This window comes from Chiroxiphia lanceolata, chromosome 17, assembly GCF_009829145.1.
Source record: "Chiroxiphia lanceolata isolate bChiLan1 chromosome 17, bChiLan1.pri, whole genome shotgun sequence".
Taxonomy (NCBI): Eukaryota; Metazoa; Chordata; class Aves; order Passeriformes; family Pipridae; genus Chiroxiphia; species Chiroxiphia lanceolata.
The window spans coordinates 11,235,049-11,254,603 of NC_045653.1; the positions used below are offsets into that span (position 1 = coordinate 11,235,049).

Sequence of the window (19,555 nt, forward strand, 5' to 3'; positions counted from 1 at the left end):
ATCCAGTGTGGTGGGTGGCACCTGCATCCCATCGGTGGTCAACAGGAGAGACCTGATGCCTTGCTGCGGGGAGGGGACTGGCAGCCCCCGGGGTGCGTGGTCCCCAGGTTGTTTGTCCCATCCTTCACAGGGATCTGGGCATAAGGGCACACCCCAGCGTCCCTAAAGCCTGTCCAAAAATCTCACTGTTTTATGAGTCCCCAGGCACGAGTTCCCCCTTTCCCATGGGAAACCATTCCCTCTCCTGCCCGCAGTCTGCACTGGGACACTTCGAGCCCATCACCTCCCCTTCCGCCCCCGCAGGCACCAGCGGCAGAGTCGGGATGTGGGATGCTGCTCCCCTGCCCGCCCTGCCTTTCCTGCCCGCAAAGGGTTACAGACAGCCCGGCTTGCTCAGATTTTGCCCTTCCAGCTGCTCCTCGACTTTTTGGTGGGTTTGAATTATTTTTCATAACAATGCCGTGGTACTTCATATTCAGCACATCCCAGCTGGGGAATAGAAAGCGGGTCCGTGCTCGGAGCACCCGACCCAAAGGCAAAGGTCTCTGCAGCGCTTCCTGAAAGCTGGAAGCTGCTCGCTGCGGGCAGGGGAGAGGGGCTGGGGGAGTTGCATCATCCCGGGGAGCTGGGGCTGCTGCCAACGCCCAGGGATCCACAGTTGGGCTTTGCTTTGGTCAACCCCTCGTTTGTTAATTGGTGGTGAAAATTAGGCAGGAGCCTGCAGTGGACAGCGGAGGCAGCCAGAGCACCCCGGAGTCAGAGCGGGGAGCGGCTCGACATGAGCATCACCTTCCTGGAGTGTTCCTAACCCAGTGCGGATTCCCCAGCCGAGGGCACCCAGCTCGGTGGCTGCAAGGAGGCACCTTTGGAGCCGGAGAGTGCTGGTGGTGGGGCGATGCCCGTTGACAGGACCCGCCGAGGAGGGGTGCCGCGGCCAGTGGAGCCAAATTTGGTGGCTGGGGGGGGGCAGGGTGTTACGGGTCACCCTGGCAGAGGTTGAGACTCCTCCTCTGCGGGGAGGAGGACAAAGGATGGAAGCGGCTGCCCCGTTGCAACACATCCCCGGCGAGCACAATGGAAATGCCATCCTCCGTCTTGTGAAACAGGAACCTCATATGATCTCGCTGAAGGCTTGGGGACACTCTTGTAGGTCTGAGCGTGACGCTCCCCGGGCTCCTTTCTCTACCCGCAGGGGGATGGGGACAGCAGGGAGTCCCCGAGAGCATCCCTGCCCTGGTGAGGGCCTAACTGCCACCACTGTCTCCCATGGCACGCTGGACCCGCTGGCAGGATGCCCTGCCACCCACCCCGTGGCCAAAACACCCCCAGATCCCCCCAGCCCCCCCAAAATGCTGTCCCCCGAAGGCACACAGACCCAGAGCCTTGCTGAGCATCCCCCTCCCGCCCCGCTCGAGGACTCCTAAATAAACTTTGTTCTCCCTTTATGTTCTTGACCCTAGATTTAATTAGACCCCCGTTTCCTGCCTATATGAAAAATCACTTCCCCGAGCAGGTGGCTGCGAAGCCGCGGGGGCTGTTGTTGTTTTCTCGGGGGGGGGGGGGGGGAAGGTGGTAAATGGGGGGGAAGAGTTTGTTGTTTATTTTTGTATTTACAAAGCGCAGCTTTTTCCTGGTGCCGGGCATCGGAAGAGTGGCAGGATGTGACCTTCATCCATCTCGTCCTCGCTCGCACAATACGGCCGCGAGCGCCGCGGGCTGTCGCCGGCTTTGTCCCCCCGCGGCCGGCGGGCACCTCCCGCGCCGCCCCGCCGGCACCTGGCGCCCGCCGGCACCCGGCACCGCTGCCCCCCAGCTGGGCCCCGCCGCTCACACTGGGAGAAAAAAGGAAAATAGAAAAAAAAATTTTTTAAGAAAAAGAATAATAGCAAGGTTGCCGGTTTCCTCTCTGGAAAACAGGCGGGAGCTGAGCGGGACATCAGCGTGGGAAGGAGGGAGCGGAGGTCCCGTTGAGTCCCTTGGGAGCCTCCCCTTCTTGGGGAGTGGCCAGGGCTCGCTGCCTCCTCCCTCACTCCATGTGTGGGGCAAACACAGCCCTTTTCCCCCGTTCCTGGGGCAAATGAGCCTTTTTCCCCTGTGCATGGGTCAAACACGCCTTTGGTCCCATCCAGCTGCAGTCCTGGCTTCACCGGGGGCAGCAGGCAAGGAGGGGGTGCAGAAAACATCTGGTTCCCTCACCTGGATGTTGTGGGGGGTTCCCAGCAGGCAAGATCCCACCCAAATCCCTACAAAAACTTGCAGAGCGGGTGCTGCTCCCTGTCCCCATCTCATGCAGTCCCTTCCTTCCCTCCCAGTCCTTGTGGGCAGCTGCAGCCACTTGCTGGTTCTGGCTGCTGGGTCTGCTGTGGTGGGCTGGTCAGCAGAGCCAGCCTAGGTGTGCAGTTAGCTCTGCCCAGCCTCCCTGTGCCCGGTGTGGGATGGATAAAGATGTAATGGAGTGAGCTCTCCTTGTTTTCATTCTTCCCAAGGAGCACCACACTTGATAGGCCACACTGCAGCTTAGTTCATGGAGAGACACACTCCAACCCCAGCCCCACCTATTTGTGCAAATTAGTGTCCATGGTGGAGAAGCTGCAGGGACAAACATCTGATGCGACCCCCAAGCCAGCCATGGCACCCATATGGTACTTGCTGGTGGCATCACTGCCCCAAATAGAGAGGAATTGCTGCAGGATTTTACAGGGACAAAGGATCTGTCATCCAGGAGCATCTTCCCAAGAGGGCTCCTCAGCACGGCTGAGCTCCACTTGGAGCAGCCCAAGAGCCTGGACCAGCCCTCCCCAGAGGGCTCAAGCAGGGGCTGGCACAGCCAATGCAACCCCCCAGTACCCTCCAGCACTGCAGTGTGACACAGCCCCAGAGTCCCCAGAGCCCAGCACTGCTGGTTGGCACAGGGCTCGTGGGTCCCAGCACCCTGCTTACAGCCTGGATCCTGGAGCAGAGGGTGGTGCCAGCATGGGCATGGCATGTGGCATGGACAGCATGGCATAGAATAGCACAGCATGGCACAGCACAGCATGGCACAGCACAGCATGGCACAGCACAGTATAGCCCAGAATGGCATGGCACGGCACGGCATGGCACAGCATGGTACAGCATGACATGGAATGACACATCACCAGGGCACATCACCCTCACACTTTCAGCAATGCCACCCAGTGACACGAGCATCTCAGAGCCGCTTTGTTCTCACCCTGGCCAAACATCCCACAGCAGAGCAGGGGGTTCATTAATTTATCTTTTAATTCCCCAGCATCCCCCATCCCACGAGCCAGTGGGTCCCCATCCTGCTCAGGACCCCAATCAGGAGCAGGTGCAGCCCTGCCAGGGGCAGCACCCACTGCCCCAGCACAGACCCCCCCGGAACCTGCCGGACCCTCACCCCCACCCAGAGACCCCCACCCGCAGGTCTGGTGGGCAGTGGGTGCCCACCTGGGTGCAGGGCTGGATGTGCTGGCGCTGGCTCTGCCCAGCACAGTTGGCTATCCTTACATTTGGCATCGGCCACTTCCATTGGGCTCCATAGGGGAGGGAGAGAGAAAAGGAAAACTCAGCTCAGGGCGATTTAATAAGTTCAGCGTTACGAGCTGGGGAAAAGCTGTGGAACACACAAGTGGTAACGCAGGATTAATCTTTCCTTTAGTCTTGGGAATTATGTTTTCATTAATCCTAATTTTTCCAGATGTTTCACTCCTTATACCATGCTCTTCAAAGCCTCTGTGGCTGCAAATTCTAATGAAGCCATGAGAACATTTTAAAGAGAAAGATTCAAAGCTTAAATTGCTTCCTTTTTTTTTTTTTTTTATTTTTCGTGGTTTTTTCTTTTTTTTTTTTCCTTTTCTTTTTTTCTTTTTTTTTTTTTTTTTTTTTGCCTCCCTCTTTTCTCCATCCCCCACCCCCCAGTCTCTGTTGGGCTGTCAGGGAGTTGCATGCGTGTGCGGTCCCAGCGCCTCCACATGTTGTGTTACACAATGTGCTAACAAGATGGAGAAGGCCACTCGGACCGCGTGATGCCGGGGTGACGTCTGTTGGGCTTTGTGTCCCCCCGCTTTCCACCCTGGTAGGACCTGGCTGTGAGGGGCTGAGGAGAGGGCGGGGGGGGGGGGTGGGGTGGTTCTGGCCTCCTGCCCACCACATGACAGCCGGCACCGGGGCTCGTGGGGTCACAGCTGGTCCGGAGCTCTTAAAACACTCGCGGTGCTCGCTCCCGGCTCGCTCGGGCACCAGGCGGGTGGCTGTGTAGGACCTATGGAGGGGATGGAACAGAGCTGGAGCTCTGCAGGAGCAAGCTGGCAGGATCTTTAGGGAATGGAGAATTTTGGGGTGCTCCAGGCTGGAGGGAGCAGTGAGTTGAAGATGATGCCATGGCTGGGGGTGCCACTGGCAGTCCCTTCCCATCACACAGAACTGTCCTGCAGGGATGCAGCTGGAACTCCTGATCCCTCCTGCCCAGCAACGGGTCCCCAGCACCCATCTGGGTGCCAGTGCGTCGCCACAGGGTGGGAGCACCCAGCCACTCCATTGCCACGGCGGCACTCCCAAGCCCAGCACCCCTTCAGGCTTCTCCATCCATCCCCAGCCCGGCACAGCCGCAGGATCCGGCCGCCACCGCCCGGCATCCCCTCCTCACCGGGAGCCCTCGTCTGACGCAGGAGGTCAGACAAGATGATCGTAACAATCCTCTCGGTCTCCAGCACCCGGGATTGAGATCCATGTACTTATATGGCCTGAAGAACGCGGTGGGAGCATGACCAATGTCTGGAAATCCAGATATGACTAGATCCCTTCATTAGTAATTTCTTGTACATGACTTTCTAGACCATGGGGATTTGTTAAATTTGCAGGAGTGTTTCTCACAGTGCCATGGACTGGCTGCTGCCAGCATATATTGGCTCGGATCTGTCAGATCCTGTTGCCTTATATGACCCTCGGTTAATTCAGCTTTTCTTTGTATCCAGCCCTCAGCAGGGAACTCCTCCAGCAGTCCCAGCGTGGATCCTGCTAAAATGGTTCCCCAGTCCTCCTGCCATAAAACAACTGCCCCCCCAGTGAAAGGGGGATGTGGGGGGTGGAATTCAATGCTCCCCGCTGCCCAAGCCCTCGCCAGATGCTTCCTCCATCCCTTCTCCTTCAGTGCCGAAAGAAAACTCGCTGTGCCTGGAAAATGTTACCGGAGGGATTGGACCTTCTCCCCATGGGGACCATGGCATCCCGAAGGCACACCCTGCACCACGGGGTTAATCATTCTCTGTCTTCAAGGGTGCCCCAGGGCCAGGGGGGACTTTCACCTTCTCAGTGACCTCTTGGAATTTCGACCTTCTTTTATGAGTGCCATAAAAGTTATTTTTTAATCTGTGTCCCAGTGGGGTTTCCCCTTCTCTGCTGTGGGGTCGTTGGTCTGGGGAGCACTTGGGCATCGCTGCTCTTTGCGTCTCATCTGGCTTGGGAAGTGGAAAGGTTCACAGGATGCCCTTCTCCCAAGGGAAGAGGATGGTGGTACCTGATATCTCATCAAAGGAGCCTGGTGGTGGTTGACCCCACAGAGGCAGCAGAGCAGAGGGTGCTGCTCGTAGGGATGTGAAAGGCTGGGGTCATTAGAAACTTCCTCCACTGGCTTTTGCCACTCTGGGAGCCCAGAGAAGCATCTCAAATGCCCAGGTGCTGTCAGAGAAAAATTTCCAGATGGAAAAAGAGCATGTGCCCAAGGACATCCCACTGAGCCTGCAACTGCCTATCCCCCAGTGACTGAGATAAGAACTGTGTCACCCCCTGAAACAGCCCATCACCAAACACTGAGTCCAGTCCTGAGCTGCCACTTTCCCATGTGCCCTCCTGGAATCTGCTGACCCAGCACACAGAGTCCAGTGGAGGTATCCTGACTTTCCTGTCTACTTCTTGCCAGAGACAATCCGGGGCATTTACATCCCAAAACTCCTAATGTGTTTCTTGTCCTCTCCAGCAGATCTGGCAGCACTGGGATCCCTCCAGCATCTTTCTCCTCCTCCTCTCAGGAGGCACTGTGCCATAACCTTGAAGTCTTCCAAGCACTCTGTTTCTTAAAAGACCTGTTCCATGGCTTTTTCTTTTAGCATTTTATTTAACATCACCTTAAAAAAGCCCAAACCAGAGCAGGAAGGGACAGACTGAGATACTACGGGCAGAAGGAGGGGGTCACCGGGCAGCACCCAGTGTGCCAGCAAGCACCCTGTTCTCTGGCACACCGAGTCAGAGCAAAAACACTTCCTCAGCTCTGTAAGAGCAACCTGGTTCCTCCGTCTCAGGAGCACGACCTGCTCCAAGCATCTCCCTGGGGTTGTGTCTCACCCACCATCAACCAAAGAGGTTTCACTGGGCCAAGCTGTCCTCTTGAAAACCCCCTGGATGGGCTGATGTGGCATATGAAGGGCACAGGTGAGGGGTCAGAAGCTGAAATCCCATTCTTTGCCTTTTGTACCCCAGCAAAGGGGACAAAAGGGGAAGGCTCTGCCTACATCCCCTTGGTCCTCATCCCCACTACCTGGTGGAGGTGAGAGCCATCAGCAGGCACAGGAGGTGGGTTGGGCTGTGTCCCTGTGCAGGCAGAAGCAGGAGCAATGGGATCATCCTGCCAACTCGCCCATGCCATCCCATCCCATCTCATCTCATCCCATCCCATCCCGTCTCAGCCACCCTGAGGACACCAGAGAGAGCCATATGACACTGTGGGGACCCCAGCCCCACATTTCCTTGGGTGAGGATGCTCCCACAGGAGCATCCACTGCCGTTAGCATCACCGGCCATGCAGCAGGGATGTATCAGGGGCAGACAAAGCACCCTATCTCCCCACTCAAAACCCTCACTGCTCCCACCACCCCTCTGTTGGGTGCAACACAACCCCTCCTCACCCGCCAAAGGCATTGCCTTCAAAGCACCACCTCCTCCTATACATTGCCCCCATTCCCAGCATCTCTGGGTTGAAAAATGGCCGGGGATGGTTTGGCAGAGGAGCCTCGCACAGATTATTCAACAATTGTTTCCCATTTTGCGCCCTCGCCTGCCTCATCCTCCAGTAACAATGACGAAGAGCGGCGCGGAGCCAGCGCCCGCGGCAGGGGTGTTGAGATCAGGGACAGCACAAAAATATCTCCTCTCTGGAACAAATATTTACCAACCCTTCTGCCTTTTGTTCTTGTGGTTCTCATATATTTTTTCTTTAATTTTTTTTTTTTTTCCAGACATTCACTGGCAAAATGTCACACTAAGCAGCAACCCAGAAACTTCGGGGTAGCTGCTTGGCTGCTCTGGGTTTTGTTTTTCTCGCGCGCTAATTGTTAATGAATTTCCAGCCATTTAAGCCAACGCAAACCTGTGAGAAAATGATCTTTTCAGCCCCGATTTTGGAGCTTCATGGCGCTTCCCAAAATCCAAGCGGTTGCCGGGGAAAACGTGCATCATTCCGCGGAAGGGGGTGGTGGCAGTGCCAGAGTCGACGTGGAGTGGGATGTGGCAGAGCCGGACTGGGAGCTGGGGTTTGTGTGAGCTGCCAGCATCACTCTGGGGTTCCAGCAGTGAAGTCCCCACTCCTGGAGGGGGATAGGTTAATGGGGTGAGTGCCATGGTATCCCCATCCCTGGCCAGCTCCTCACCAATCATCCTTCTCCCTTCTCTGCCCCATGGCAGGTTTTTCTTGTTTCCCTTCAAAATCATAATGTCCACTTTTATGGTGGTCAAACAAGAGCACGTGGCTAATTTATGGGTGTTGTATTTAAAGAAGAGAGGAACAAAACCCTCCTCTTCTGCAACATAAACTTAGATCTTCCGTTAAAAATTAACCGTGGCCATAAAACCCCCAATGTAGGAGCAAGCAGAGCTCACCCTGTGAGCACTGCTGGGCTGCTGCCCCAAGACAGCACCCTGCCAGTCACCATCTCCTGCTGTCCACTCCAGGATGGCCATACTGCCCTTCACCCGGCCCCGTTGCCTCCTGCCCCTCTTCCTGGGGTTTTTCCAGGGCGCCCTGCTCCTCTTCTTTGCCCTCTTCGTCACCTTTGATGAGCCCTCAGCGCAGGCAGAGGATGCCACCTTGGTGGCCTACCAGATCTACAGCACCTTTCCCTTCTTCCAGGACATCCAGGTGATGCTGGTGGTGGGGCTGGGGCTCCTGCTGACCTTCCTGCCCCGCTACGGGCTCAGTGCCCTCACCCACAACTTCCTCCTGCTCAACTTCTCCATGCAATGGGCGCTAGTGCTGCAGGGCTTGATCCACCACTTCCACCACGGCCAGGTCCACCTGGATCTCCTCAAACTCCTCATCTCTGAGTTTGCTGCTGTGACGGTGCTCATCTCCGTGGGGGCCATCCTGGGGAGGACCAGCCCCTGCCAACTGCTCGCCATGGCCACCTGTGAGGTCCCTGCCTACCTCGCCAGTGAGTGGGTCATTGTCAACTGTCTGGGCGTTCTGGATGTGGGTGGCACCATCACAATCCATGTCTTCTCCTGCTATTTCGGCCTCGGCGTGTCCAAGGCTCTGTTCTGGGCAGGGCAGAAGCCACTGCACCCCAAGGAGACCCCAACGCCCCGCTCCGACCTCATGTCCCTGATGGGGATGCTCATCCTCTGGGTTTTCTGGCCCAGCTTTGTGGCTGTCCTGTGCCAACCAGGCGATGCCCAGCACCGTGCCATCCTGAACACCCTCCTGGCCATGAGTGCCAGTGCCATAACCACCGTGGTGGTCTCCAGCCTGCTGGAGAGGGACGGCAAGCTCAGCCCCAGCCACCTGCAAAACGGTAGCCTGGCCGGCGGGGTGGCCATCGGCGCGGTGGCCGACATGGCCATGCCGCCAGCGGCCGCTCTTGCCCTGGGCGGCCTCTCGGCCGTGACGTGTGTCCTCGGCTTCAGGTTCCTCACCCCACTCCTGGAGAAGAAGTTCGCATTCCAGGACCAGTGTGGCATCCACAATCTCCATGGCTTGCCCGGCATCCTCGGCGCCACAGCCAGCGCCGTGGCCATCCTGGTGGTATCCAAGGACACCTCCGGGTCCCACGTCTCCCAGCTGTTCCCCGCGGGGGGCAATGCCAGCGAGGTGGTGGGAGAACAGCAGGGGGACGGTGGGATGAGTAGACAGGCGCTGTGCCAGGCAGCAGGGCTGGCAGTGGCCATCGGGGCCTCACTTATTGCCGGGCTGCTCACTGGTGCCACACTTCGGCTGCCCTGCCTGGCCCGACCACCTGAGCGGCTCTGCTTCGATGACTCACTGTATTTTAAGTTCCAGGATCAGGATGAGAGCCTCGGCCCAGGCAGCACGACTGAGGAAGGAGCCCTGGCTCTGAAGGAGCATGTCTAGGCATTGGTGAGTGTGCAGCTGCAGGGAGGGCCAGGGAATATCACCAGCCCAGATCAGCTGGCAGGAGATGTTGCCTGTTCTTGCTCCTGCCCTGTGCCTGGCTCCAGCCACCGAGGATTCCAGCATAGCTGGGTCAGGATCACAGCACTGGTCCCTCCTCCATCCTCCCACCCTGCAGCTGCGAACCCCCTCCTCTGCTCCAGTCACCCCCAGGACCCACCCATCCCAGGCAGCAACCAGAGAAAAAACCTGCTAAGGATGTCTCCCCTGGGATGGCTAATAACCTACAACTAATCCAGATGGCCCTGCTGCAGGACACTGGCACCAGCTGCTCCACTCTTGGCATCACCCACAATGCCCACCCTGACCCTCAGCTCCAGCTCTCGCTCTGGACTCCCCTGAACACTGCAGGCAACACCTGGAGAGGGCTTCCAGCTCAGGCCACAGTTCCAGGCCAGGAACTCAGCATCCCATGCCTGGAACCGCAGCAGTGGGATACAGGGAGATGGGATAAGCTGGTCCCAAGCAAAGGATTTAAAAGGGATTTGATAACCTGCACTGGGCAATTCACTCTCTGGGAGAGTTTGCAAAGGGAGGCACCAGCTTTCTTTACCACTGGTGCTGTGATGACGACGCAGCCCAAGCACGGCGAGGAGCCTCAGAGAGAGCCAGGATGCAGGAGGCACCCGCAGCCCACAGGACCCTCATCCCACCCCAAAGCAGGAGCTGGGAAAGCTGCGCCAGCATCCCGGGAAGAGCACTGGCCCCATCCCATCCTACCACGGGCAGTGAGCCGCTTCCACCCTGTGGAGGACAAAGCCTGCAGTCCATGGCTGGCATGAGGCAAGCTGGGAGCGCGGGGCCGCATCCTGCCTGGAGAGCGAGGGCTGTGATTCACATCCCCCCTGCCATGAATCACCGCTGCCCCTGCGCCCCCACGGACCCCGCTGCTGCTGAGACAATGCAGGCGATGCTCAGGGGCTCACAAGGGGGTCGAGGCCACCAAGGCCCCCAGCAGTGTCTGCAGGAGTAGGGGAGCTGTCAGCGCGGTTGGGGGTCCCCAACTCTGAGCGGGTGGGAGAGGGGCTGGATCCCCTCCGCCTGGTGCAGCCCCAGGCAGAGCCAACACCAAGAGGGAGCGAGGCTGGGGAATTCGCCCTCCAATAATCACAAACAGGCTTGGGGGCCCGGGCGTGTTTGGTTAATTGTTAGAATAAAATATTGCCGAGTTCTGACAAAGAAATCCTGCCCCGCAGCCCGGCGCGGCCGAACAATGGGCCCCGGCGCAGGATGCTGCGGGCTGAGCAGTGGGGCCAGGGGCCAGGGGGGAAGGAGGCAGTTTGGTCCCCCCAGCTCCCAGTCAAGCCCCAGCAGGCCCCCAGCTTCTTGGCAACTCGGTATGGATGTGCCCCACGATGGTGTTAGGAACCATCGCGCGCCCACTCGGAGCAGGGACCGACCGGGCCCCTTGCCACTGCCTGGCTCCCACTGGGTGTCAAGAGCCACCAGAGCCAGAACCCGCCCGGGGAGCTGTGATACCATCGGTGCTGGATTGGCTACATCCAGTCTCCAGGAGAGCTGGTGCTCCCACTGAGCCCGGCATCCCGGTCCCGCTGGCTGCCCCCATGCCGAGGCCTGCTGGCTCCAATGCCAGCTCTGGCTCCAGCACGGGGAAGAGGGGGCACAGGGTCAGCAGCACCAGGGGCTGCAGCCACCCTGTTGGGAACAAGCTGTAGAGAGGGATCACATGCACCCACCCTTGCACATGCATGCACACACATGGAACTGCATGCACCCACCCACCCCACACATACACACGTGTGCAGACACCACTGCGCACACACATACGTGTGTGCACACATAACCACGTGCATGTGCCCAGACACACATGCACACACATACGTACACAGACATATACACACATGCACAGACATCCCAGCACTCACACACACATGCACACGCAGCCCCAAGGCTGCAAACCTCTTGCTGTCGGAGGTAGCAGAGCAGGCAGAGCCGCTTTCCAGCATCTCCCAGCCCTTCCCAGCGAGGAAGAGGACGCAGGCTCCCACTGAGCAGCCCGCGGCACCCAGCAGGGGAGCGGGCAATGGGGGCGCGGGGAAGGAGCACACCCGGAGCTGGGCACACCCCGCCTCCCGGCTGGCATGTCCTGGCACGGGCACCCCGGCATGCCGCGGCACAATCTGGTCGGCAGATGCTTCAAAACCAGCAACAGGCCCAAGATATGATGGGGGGGTCAGCACTTTCCCGCTGCCCGGAGGGGCTCAGGCACTCGGTGACCTATGGCTGGGACCCACCTGGGTCGTGGCACGGCTCCATCAGCCTCACTCCCGGCCATCCCTGCCCCCCGGACCCGCTGTTCCGCCTCTGGGTGTGCTGCCCGGCGCTCCTCGCTCCTCCAAACAAGTCGCTCTCCAAAGGATGGAGCAGTCAGATATTCCGCAGAGCCTCCAGAGTTTATCACACTGTAAATCTGGGCTTTCAGCAGCTTCACAATGCTGCAGGGAGATGGGAGAGAACAAAACGCTGCTCTGCTCTGTCAGACACAGCCTGCGTGTGCCAGTGCCCCCAGCGCCGGGGCTGCCAGGGGATGGGCCCCCAGCCCCTCTGCCAGGGGGGTGAGGACTGAAGCAGGGGGCACATGTGGGCAAGGGCCCCCCGGACACCAGGCGGGGGGCTGCTGGCACCCCGAGATGGGGATAGCTTGGGTCAGCTGCGCTTCGGTGGGACAGCGGTGGTGTGGGGGGAAAAATGTGCCTCTGTGGAACTTCAGCAGCCACTGCCCCTCTGCATGGTCCCCAGGCATGGTGTCCCTGTGTGGCCCCCTGGTAGAGCTACCCAGGCACAGTCCCTGGGCACGGTACCCCAGTGTGGTCCCCCAGCTCAGTGCCTGGGCACTGTACCCCCATGTGGTCCCAAACCATGGTCCCTGGGCATGGTACCCCGCTGTGATCCCCCAGCACTGTCCCCCAGAACAGTGCCCCAGCCCACTGGGTTCTGCTGCCGCCTCCGAGCTCAGCCCAAAGTTGGGTTGGGATGCGACCCACCAGTGCTGGTAAGAAGTACCAGCCCCCATCCTTGTCCCCATCCCTGTCCCCACAGCCTCCCCCCTCCAACCCCCATCTCCCAGCGGGACCCTGCCATGATTGCAAAACAAGCAGGGAGGGGAGGGAGCCGGGATCGCGCTGCTCACACAGCGCTCGGATGCATCGGGCAAGGCAACTCGCCGGCAGCACAGGGCACGAGGAGAGGGCGTGGGCACGGCCAGCGAGCCCCCCCCCCCCCGACCCTGTGCGTCCCCTCAGCTCTGACATGTGTGTGCACCTTTTCTACATCCCTGCAGCCCCCGGGCCGGGCGGGCTCGCACAAGGCACACAGGGACCACGGGCGAGGAGGGGGCTGGCTGGGTGCCCAGCGGCTGCCAAGGGGCTGGCACAGCACAGGGGGTGGGGGGGCCGTGGCGGCAGCTGGAGCCACATCAGAGCGGCCCCCCCGGAGCAGCCGGGAGCGTGCGGTGCTGCCCTCGAAGGAAATGCGCTCACTCCCATGTGCTGCACACTTGGGTTCGCCTCGCTGCTATTTTTATTTGACTTTTCAGGGCCTGTTTCCTTTTTCCGGCTGTTTTTGCTGTGATTCCACCATTGCTTCGACCTCGCTTTTTCCCCTCCCTCCCTGTTGCTTCTTCCTTCACTCTTTCCTTCCTTTCCATGCACTCATTCCTGCTGCTGCACCAGGTTCCCGGTTCAGCAGCAGCTGCCTGGGAGGGAAGGGTAGTGAACAGAGGCAGTTACTGCTCTGGTTTATCTGGGAAGGTGCTGACAGGTCACTGGAGGGGGGACTTTGCTCCAGCCTTGATAAAGAAAAAGACTGTGAGTCACCCTGTCCAAAGCCACCGTCCCAATCCTGTTGGTACTTGAGCTATGGGGTCATGGTGGGGCCCCCAGCCCCATCCATTGGATATCAAGCATCAGTAGGACTATTTTGAGAGAACAGGGGGATGTGAAGGGAGGGTGGTTGGGATAATGGACGGGGAACAAGAAAGAAATCCAGAATCTAAGCCAGTGCAAAACTTCCTGTGGAGGCAGCAAAAAGGGCAGTGTTCTCTCCCTAGGAGGAGGATGGAGCTGAGAGGAAGGAGCCCAGGCGTGATGGGACCAGCCAGGGAGGAGCATAGCACTGGGAGGTCTCTGGCATTGGGATGTGCTGAACTGCAGCTCCCTGGATGGTCCCTGGTGCCAGTCTGCCCCAAGCTGGGCAGATGTCACCCCCCAGGGCCCACATACCCTGGAGGGACCCCACAAAGCACCATTCAGAAGTTGCAGCCCCCTGCTCTCACCCCCAAACCAAGGTCCCTGTCCTGCCCCATCAAATCAAGGGGTCCTTCCTGCACCCCACTACATCCCAGCAACTCTGGTGTGCTCGGGATGGGGAGGGGCCCTCTCACCCACCCTGGCACTGCAGCCCCTCCAGCTCTTTCTAGCCCAGAGGGAGAGAGGGTGGGTAAGGACCACTGAGCATCCCCTGCCCTCCCCTCCCTAAATCCCTCTCCCGAGTCAGATGTTTGAACCCCACCCAGACACCCCCAGAGAAACGTGCCCCTCTATTCCCTCCAAGGCACATGGGTGGGTGTCCCACTCACCAGCAGCACCCCATTGCTCCCCCCCGGCCACAGCCCTGTCCAGAGCAGGGATGGTGACCGAGGCTCTGGTGGGAAAAGAACGGGCAATGCTGGCGTGGCCGTGGGACACACGGCGTGGGCAGCGCCCGGCTCCACTCAGCACACACAGCCCACTGCTGCCATCTCGTGTCCTCCAGAGCCGGGCTGGCCCCACTCAGGGCTGGGACAGCATCCACCCGGCTGGAGAGGCACAGGGGCACACTGTGGGCCCTCCTAGCCGCTGCTCCAGAGGACAAATGTTCTCCCAGGAAAGCAGCTCCTGTCCTGCATCGCCCACACACCAACAGAAGCTCATGGGTCAGGGATGCAGGCACAGAGGGCAGAGGCAAGATGCCATGGTGCCCACGCCTGCTGCAGGCTCCTGCCTGGACATGCACAGTTGCAGCCCCATGCCCAGACCCGTCACCCTGCCAGCTCCATCCACAGCACAAGAGTCCCCAGATCACCAGATAAAGAACCCTAAGTGCTTCTAGGGAAGGAGAGTTTTTATTTCCCAGAGGCTGTTTGCCACCCAACAGGGCAGCAGGTACCACGAACAGGGTGCTGGCAGAGCACGGTGACAAGGGAGGATGGTCCTCAGCTCATCAAACCCCACATCCAACCAGCCCCTCCCTGCTGAGGCACCCGCAGAGTTGAGCAGCCAGGTCCCCCCACAGTGCTGCCTGTCCCAAAGGCTGAGCCTTGGCCCCAAACACCTGCACCTGCCTAGGATTTTGCTGTATATCCAAGGACACTGGCACTACCCAGGTTTTCTGAGGTGCCCAGTGATGCACCCCGGCTTCCCTGTCCACTGCAGGTGCCCAGCTGCTCTATGTGTCCCAGCAGTGCCACAGGGACACATGCCCCTCTCCACAGCCCAGCCACCCTCAGAGCCTTGTGGGTGCACTGTAGTCCCCCTTCCAGCAGAGCCCTCAGAGCCGTGTCCCCACATGTCCTCTTTCTGCCCCAAAATGCAACCATTGTCCCCAAGAGAGCAGTAGGTGCTGCAGGCCCAGGAGCATTGCAGAATCCACACCTCACCTTCTGTATTTAGTGCTTCCCCTTCTTCCCAGTGTTTCTGGTGTTCCAGGTTCCTGCTGCAGCCATCCCACAGCAGCAAACCAACCTGCCAGTCCCAACCACGGGAGATGGAGCCGGTCCCTGGGCACCACTTGGAACAGGAGGATGAATTCAGCTCGGGCATCTGCCTGTAGCAACGCCGCTGCCCTCAGGGCTGAGTTTGTCCCAGGTTCCCAAACGAGCCACCGGCAGCCGGTGCCGGGGCAGCGCGTCCCTCCCGCGCGTGGCGAGGGCGTCCCTACGAGCGCCGAGGTGCCTGGTGGGGTGCGTGCAGGGCATAGAGCTTCTCCCAGCAGGTTGCCAGCCTGTCCGCCTTCCTCCCGATCTCCCGCAGCTGCTTCCTCCTGCGGCCGGGTCCCCCGCGCCGGGGCTGTGCCGGGGTGCTGCGCAACGGGGTCTGCGGGCGGTGTGCCGAGGGAGGGAGCAGAAATCCCCCCCACCGTCACACAGGCGTTAGTCAGGGGACAAAAGCCACCACACGTGGGGTCTGCGTGGGCAGAACTGCAGGCTGAGGTGGCCACACTGCCCATGGTCATGGCAAGGACATGGTCCCAAGTCCCCAGGAGTCCCCAGGGGTGGTTGTCCCCACCTGAGCCAGCAGCGTGCACCCCATAGCACACCCACAGACACCAAGTGAGGTTTCCAAAGCAGCAACAGCTCCATCCCACAGCAGCAGACACCAGGTAGGGTTGTCCCCAGGGGATGTCCCCAGCAGCGGCAGGGAGGAGAGTTCCAGCATTGTGCCAGGGCTAGGCAGAGTTGGGAGGCAGGATCTGGTGCCTCATTGCCCTGGGGTTTCCCTGCTGGTTAATGAGCTGCTGGCATTGCCATAGGGATCCTCCTGGATGGGGTTTCCCCGACAGAGCCCTGGGGACGCCAGGGGAACCCAGCCCTCTGGGGATAAATCCCAGTTCTTGTCTATATGAGCCCAGAAGCAAGAGCAGAACTGAGTGAATGCACCCACTGGGTGAGCACCCTAACAGGACAAGGTCTTGTGTTCCTCATCAGCCATGGTATGACGGCACAGGTGAAAAACCCACTTGAGAGTTGGTGGTAAAACACTGTCCCACACCGCCACAGCTGGACTTGCCTCCCTGGCCAGTCTAAAGCTCACCGGGATGGATGTGCCATCAGCATCCCCCAGCTCCCGGCATGCTGCAGGCAGAGCCTGGAGCCTCCTCATGGGCAGCATGAGAGCACTCAATGGGGCAGGCTCTGCCCACAGCCCTGGGGAACTGGGGGCCACTGGGGTGGCTGGGAAGGAGAGGGCTCCCACCTTGTTGATTTTCCTGCAGTTCTCCCGGAGCACGAAGTCGGTGTTCCTGGCCACCTTCCAGACCGCCAGCTCCTCATGGCTGTGCAGGGCGCCAGCCCCCACCTCCCGCAGGGACATGCTGATGTTGTAGATGGACAGCAGGATCTTCTGGTCCTGGAGAGGAGAGAGGCACGTGGCCCCAGGCAGGAAGGGGGGTTCTGTGGCTCCCTGGGGGCTCAGCCCACGCCACATCTCAGCCCCAGGCCCCTCAGTGCTCACCTTGTCTGAACGACAAGCCGGCCCAGCCCTCCCGCTCCTGTGCGCCGACCCACTCAGGTTTTTCTGGAGAAAAAAAGCAAGAAGATCCAGCACCCCCCAGGATCGGTGCCTCCCACCTGAGGCAAGAATCACCCATTAAAAAACACAACACTCCCCAGTACTGCTGGCAAAGCAGCCAGCTCCATATTAAGCTTCCAAGCTCATCCCTCCCCACATCCCGCAGCAGGGCTGCATCCAGCTCAGCAGCATTCCCCAGAGCCAGGACTGGGGACCCAGGCAGACACCTGCCCTCGGCTCACCAGGTTCTGGATCTCATGGAAGATGACAGCGCGGTACTGCTGGAGGATTTTGGCGATGCTGCACCTCCTGCCTCTGCCCAGCACGGCCATGAGCAGGAGCAGCAGAACAGCAGAGGAGAGAGCCCGGGGGAAAATCTGCCAGAGAAGGGCTCAGAGTCAGACAGGGATGAAGGGATGCTCCGAGCTCTGCCTTCAGCTCCTAGTCACAAGCCCCATCAGACCTGTCCCCGAAGACACAGGGTGTGCTGGAAGAGCCTCCACTGTCTCTTCCCAGACAAGCCATCTCCACTTGGAGCAAAGCCCTTGGGAAACTACTCCACCTTCAGCCCAACCCAGCAGCACTGCCCATGGTACACACAGAGCTCTCTCTGGTGCCACCAGCTAAGTTCTTGGCACAGTGTCATTCTATGGGACTCATCCCTGAGCTCACTGGTCCAGCAGGGTTCCAGTAGGTCCCCAGCTTGTGTCATTTCAAGGCCAGAACCTCAACCACCAAAACCCAAAGGGAGCAGAGAGGGATGTATCCTGCTCCTCAGAGAGGAATGGGAGGCAGGAACTGCCTGGGCCCCACCAGCAACATCAACACCTGTACCCAAATGGATTCAAACAACCTCGGAAGGACATTCCCACACCTCTGCTGCATGGATGGTATTATTACAACGCTTTTCCATCTCCCCCACAGCTCTCACTCATCCCAGGCCCAGGTGCCCTCACCACAAGCCAGACAGAAGCAGCACAAGTGCCTGCCCTTGCCAGCACATCCTGGCTGCTGCTGAGCCAGGGGAACCCCAAGCGCTGATACTTGAGCTGGTGGAGGGGCACAGGGAGGGTGGGGATGGACCCTCTGAGAGATCAGTCCCAAGGCTTTGAAAAAAAGCCAGCACAAGCTCAAGTGACCAAGACCAGGGATATCTGAGCAGCCTCACAGCAGGGGAGAGCATGGGGAGCCCAAAATCTCTGCCAAGAAAGAAGCCCAACAACTCACTGCGTCTCCGCATCACTGAGCGATGGCACAGCACTGCAGCCCCGGCCTGGCATTTCTATCATTTCACATTGCCAGGAAAAGCCCCCCCCCAAACACAACCCTCTCCAAACAACCCCCCCTGTGGTTGTCAGGTCTGGGCAGGCAGAAGGTAGCTCAGTTCCTTCCAAATATGCAACCCCTGCACTGCAGCCAAAGTACGAGAGAGGAGGAAGGGGCCACAACTCTGCCTGCAGCCAGCACCTGCTGCCCCACAGCACAGCTCGGAGGGTCACTGCCCTTCCCCAGCCACCTCTGGCTCTCAGCTTCATCTTCTGCTCCGAGAAGCCAGAAGGAAGAATTTTCCTCACTGAATTCCAAGCCCAGGCAGCCTCCATCCATCCTGTCCTACAGCGGGAACCTGGAGGGTTTGTAAAACCTGCATCTGCTCCGTGCTCTCCACTTGATGCCAGGCTGGACCTGGCTCCAAAAGGGTGAGAAACCTTTTTCCCACTCTCCCACAGCTCAGCAGGAGTGATTGGATCTTAACAAGAGGCACAACCCAACACAGTGCAAGCCTGGGAACCCACAGGCACAGCTGTTACCTCAGAGCACAAGGGCGTGTGAGGAGATGAGCAAATCCATGTGCAACCGGTACAGATCCCACTGGGCTCTTCAGCTTCCTTAATAAGCACACACCTTCCAGCAGAGCCATGCTGGGCTCCATCCAGGGACCAGGAAGGCCAGGGAAGAGCCTCCTTGTGCTACTGGCTTTGTTCCCTGCAAACCCACTAAGAGATCTTGCTCCAGAGGTGATTCAGCAGAGATCCAAGGGTATAATCCCTAAGGACACCAAAGGAGAGCGCTGCTTCCATGAGGACACCCTGTCCAAAGTCTAAGGGTTGCTCTCCAGAAGCCTCCTCCACCGGGAAGACAAGGCCATGCAATTTCACCATTTAACTAGGAATGACCCCTGAAGTGGCTTATTAAGCAACTGGGACCCAATTCCAGAAGAAAGCACACCAGCACTCCCAGGCAGCCAAGCCTGGCACTGGGCTCAGACCTCAGCACGGGAGGAAGCACAGTCAGAGCAACCCACGGAGTAGGTGGGGCAGGAGCTCAGAGGGTTCTGTAGGTGTTTCCCACGCCCCACAGAGAGCAGGGAAGCAGCAGTGACAAGTGACAGATGCAGGGAGAGACCAAGCTTACAAATCCTGCTCCTGGATCCCCACCTTTCAGGATGGAGGAGGAGAAGTTCAACAGCTGATTTAAGGTTATTCCTTCTCCCTTTGCCCCCATCCTACAGCAAGAAGTTACAGGCAGGTGGCACATCCCTTCCTGGGGGAGACTGGCAGGGAAGGAACAGCCTGGGGAAGCACGGGAGCAGGACAAGCACAGCTAATCTCTTCCTCACTCTAATCCTCCAGCAAACATGAGGAGATAAGGGAAATCACCATTATTGATAGAGCAGTTCCTGGTGGCACTCATACCAGTCCCAGCCAGTGGGGCAATGAGGGGCAACACCTGCAGCCAGCTCGGGAATCCCACCAGGATCTACAGGTCCTACCAGCCAGATGGACCCTGACCCCAACACCCTCCTACCCAAAGAGCCACCACCCAGAGCCCCAGCACCTGCTACAGCTTGGGGCAGGGACAGACCCTCCGT

At 59.2% G+C, this 19,555-nt stretch overlaps 2 protein-coding genes across 2 annotated transcripts; one reads left to right on the forward strand and one right to left on the reverse strand.

Annotated features, from left to right (window-relative positions):
- Positions 1-7,945: 7,945 nt before the first annotated feature.
- On the forward strand, positions 7,946-9,340 carry LOC116795538 (ammonium transporter Rh type B-like). The gene is made up of 2 exons (XM_032705305.1): positions 7,946-9,051; positions 9,115-9,340. Exons 1-2 carry the CDS (start codon positions 7,946-7,948, stop codon positions 9,338-9,340), a joined length of 1,332 nt encoding a protein of 443 aa, XP_032561196.1.
- Positions 9,341-14,548: 5,208 nt separating this feature from the next.
- Positions 14,549-17,058, reverse strand: C17H20orf204 (chromosome 17 C20orf204 homolog). Its single transcript, XM_032705088.1, has 4 exons — positions 16,929-17,058; positions 16,630-16,692; positions 16,372-16,524; positions 14,549-15,492 (listed from the first exon to the last, which is right to left on the reverse strand). Exons 1-4 carry the CDS (start codon positions 17,016-17,018, stop codon positions 15,334-15,336), a joined length of 465 nt encoding a protein of 154 aa, XP_032560979.1. The 5' UTR covers positions 17,019-17,058; the 3' UTR covers positions 14,549-15,333.
- Positions 17,059-19,555: the final 2,497 nt, after the last annotated feature.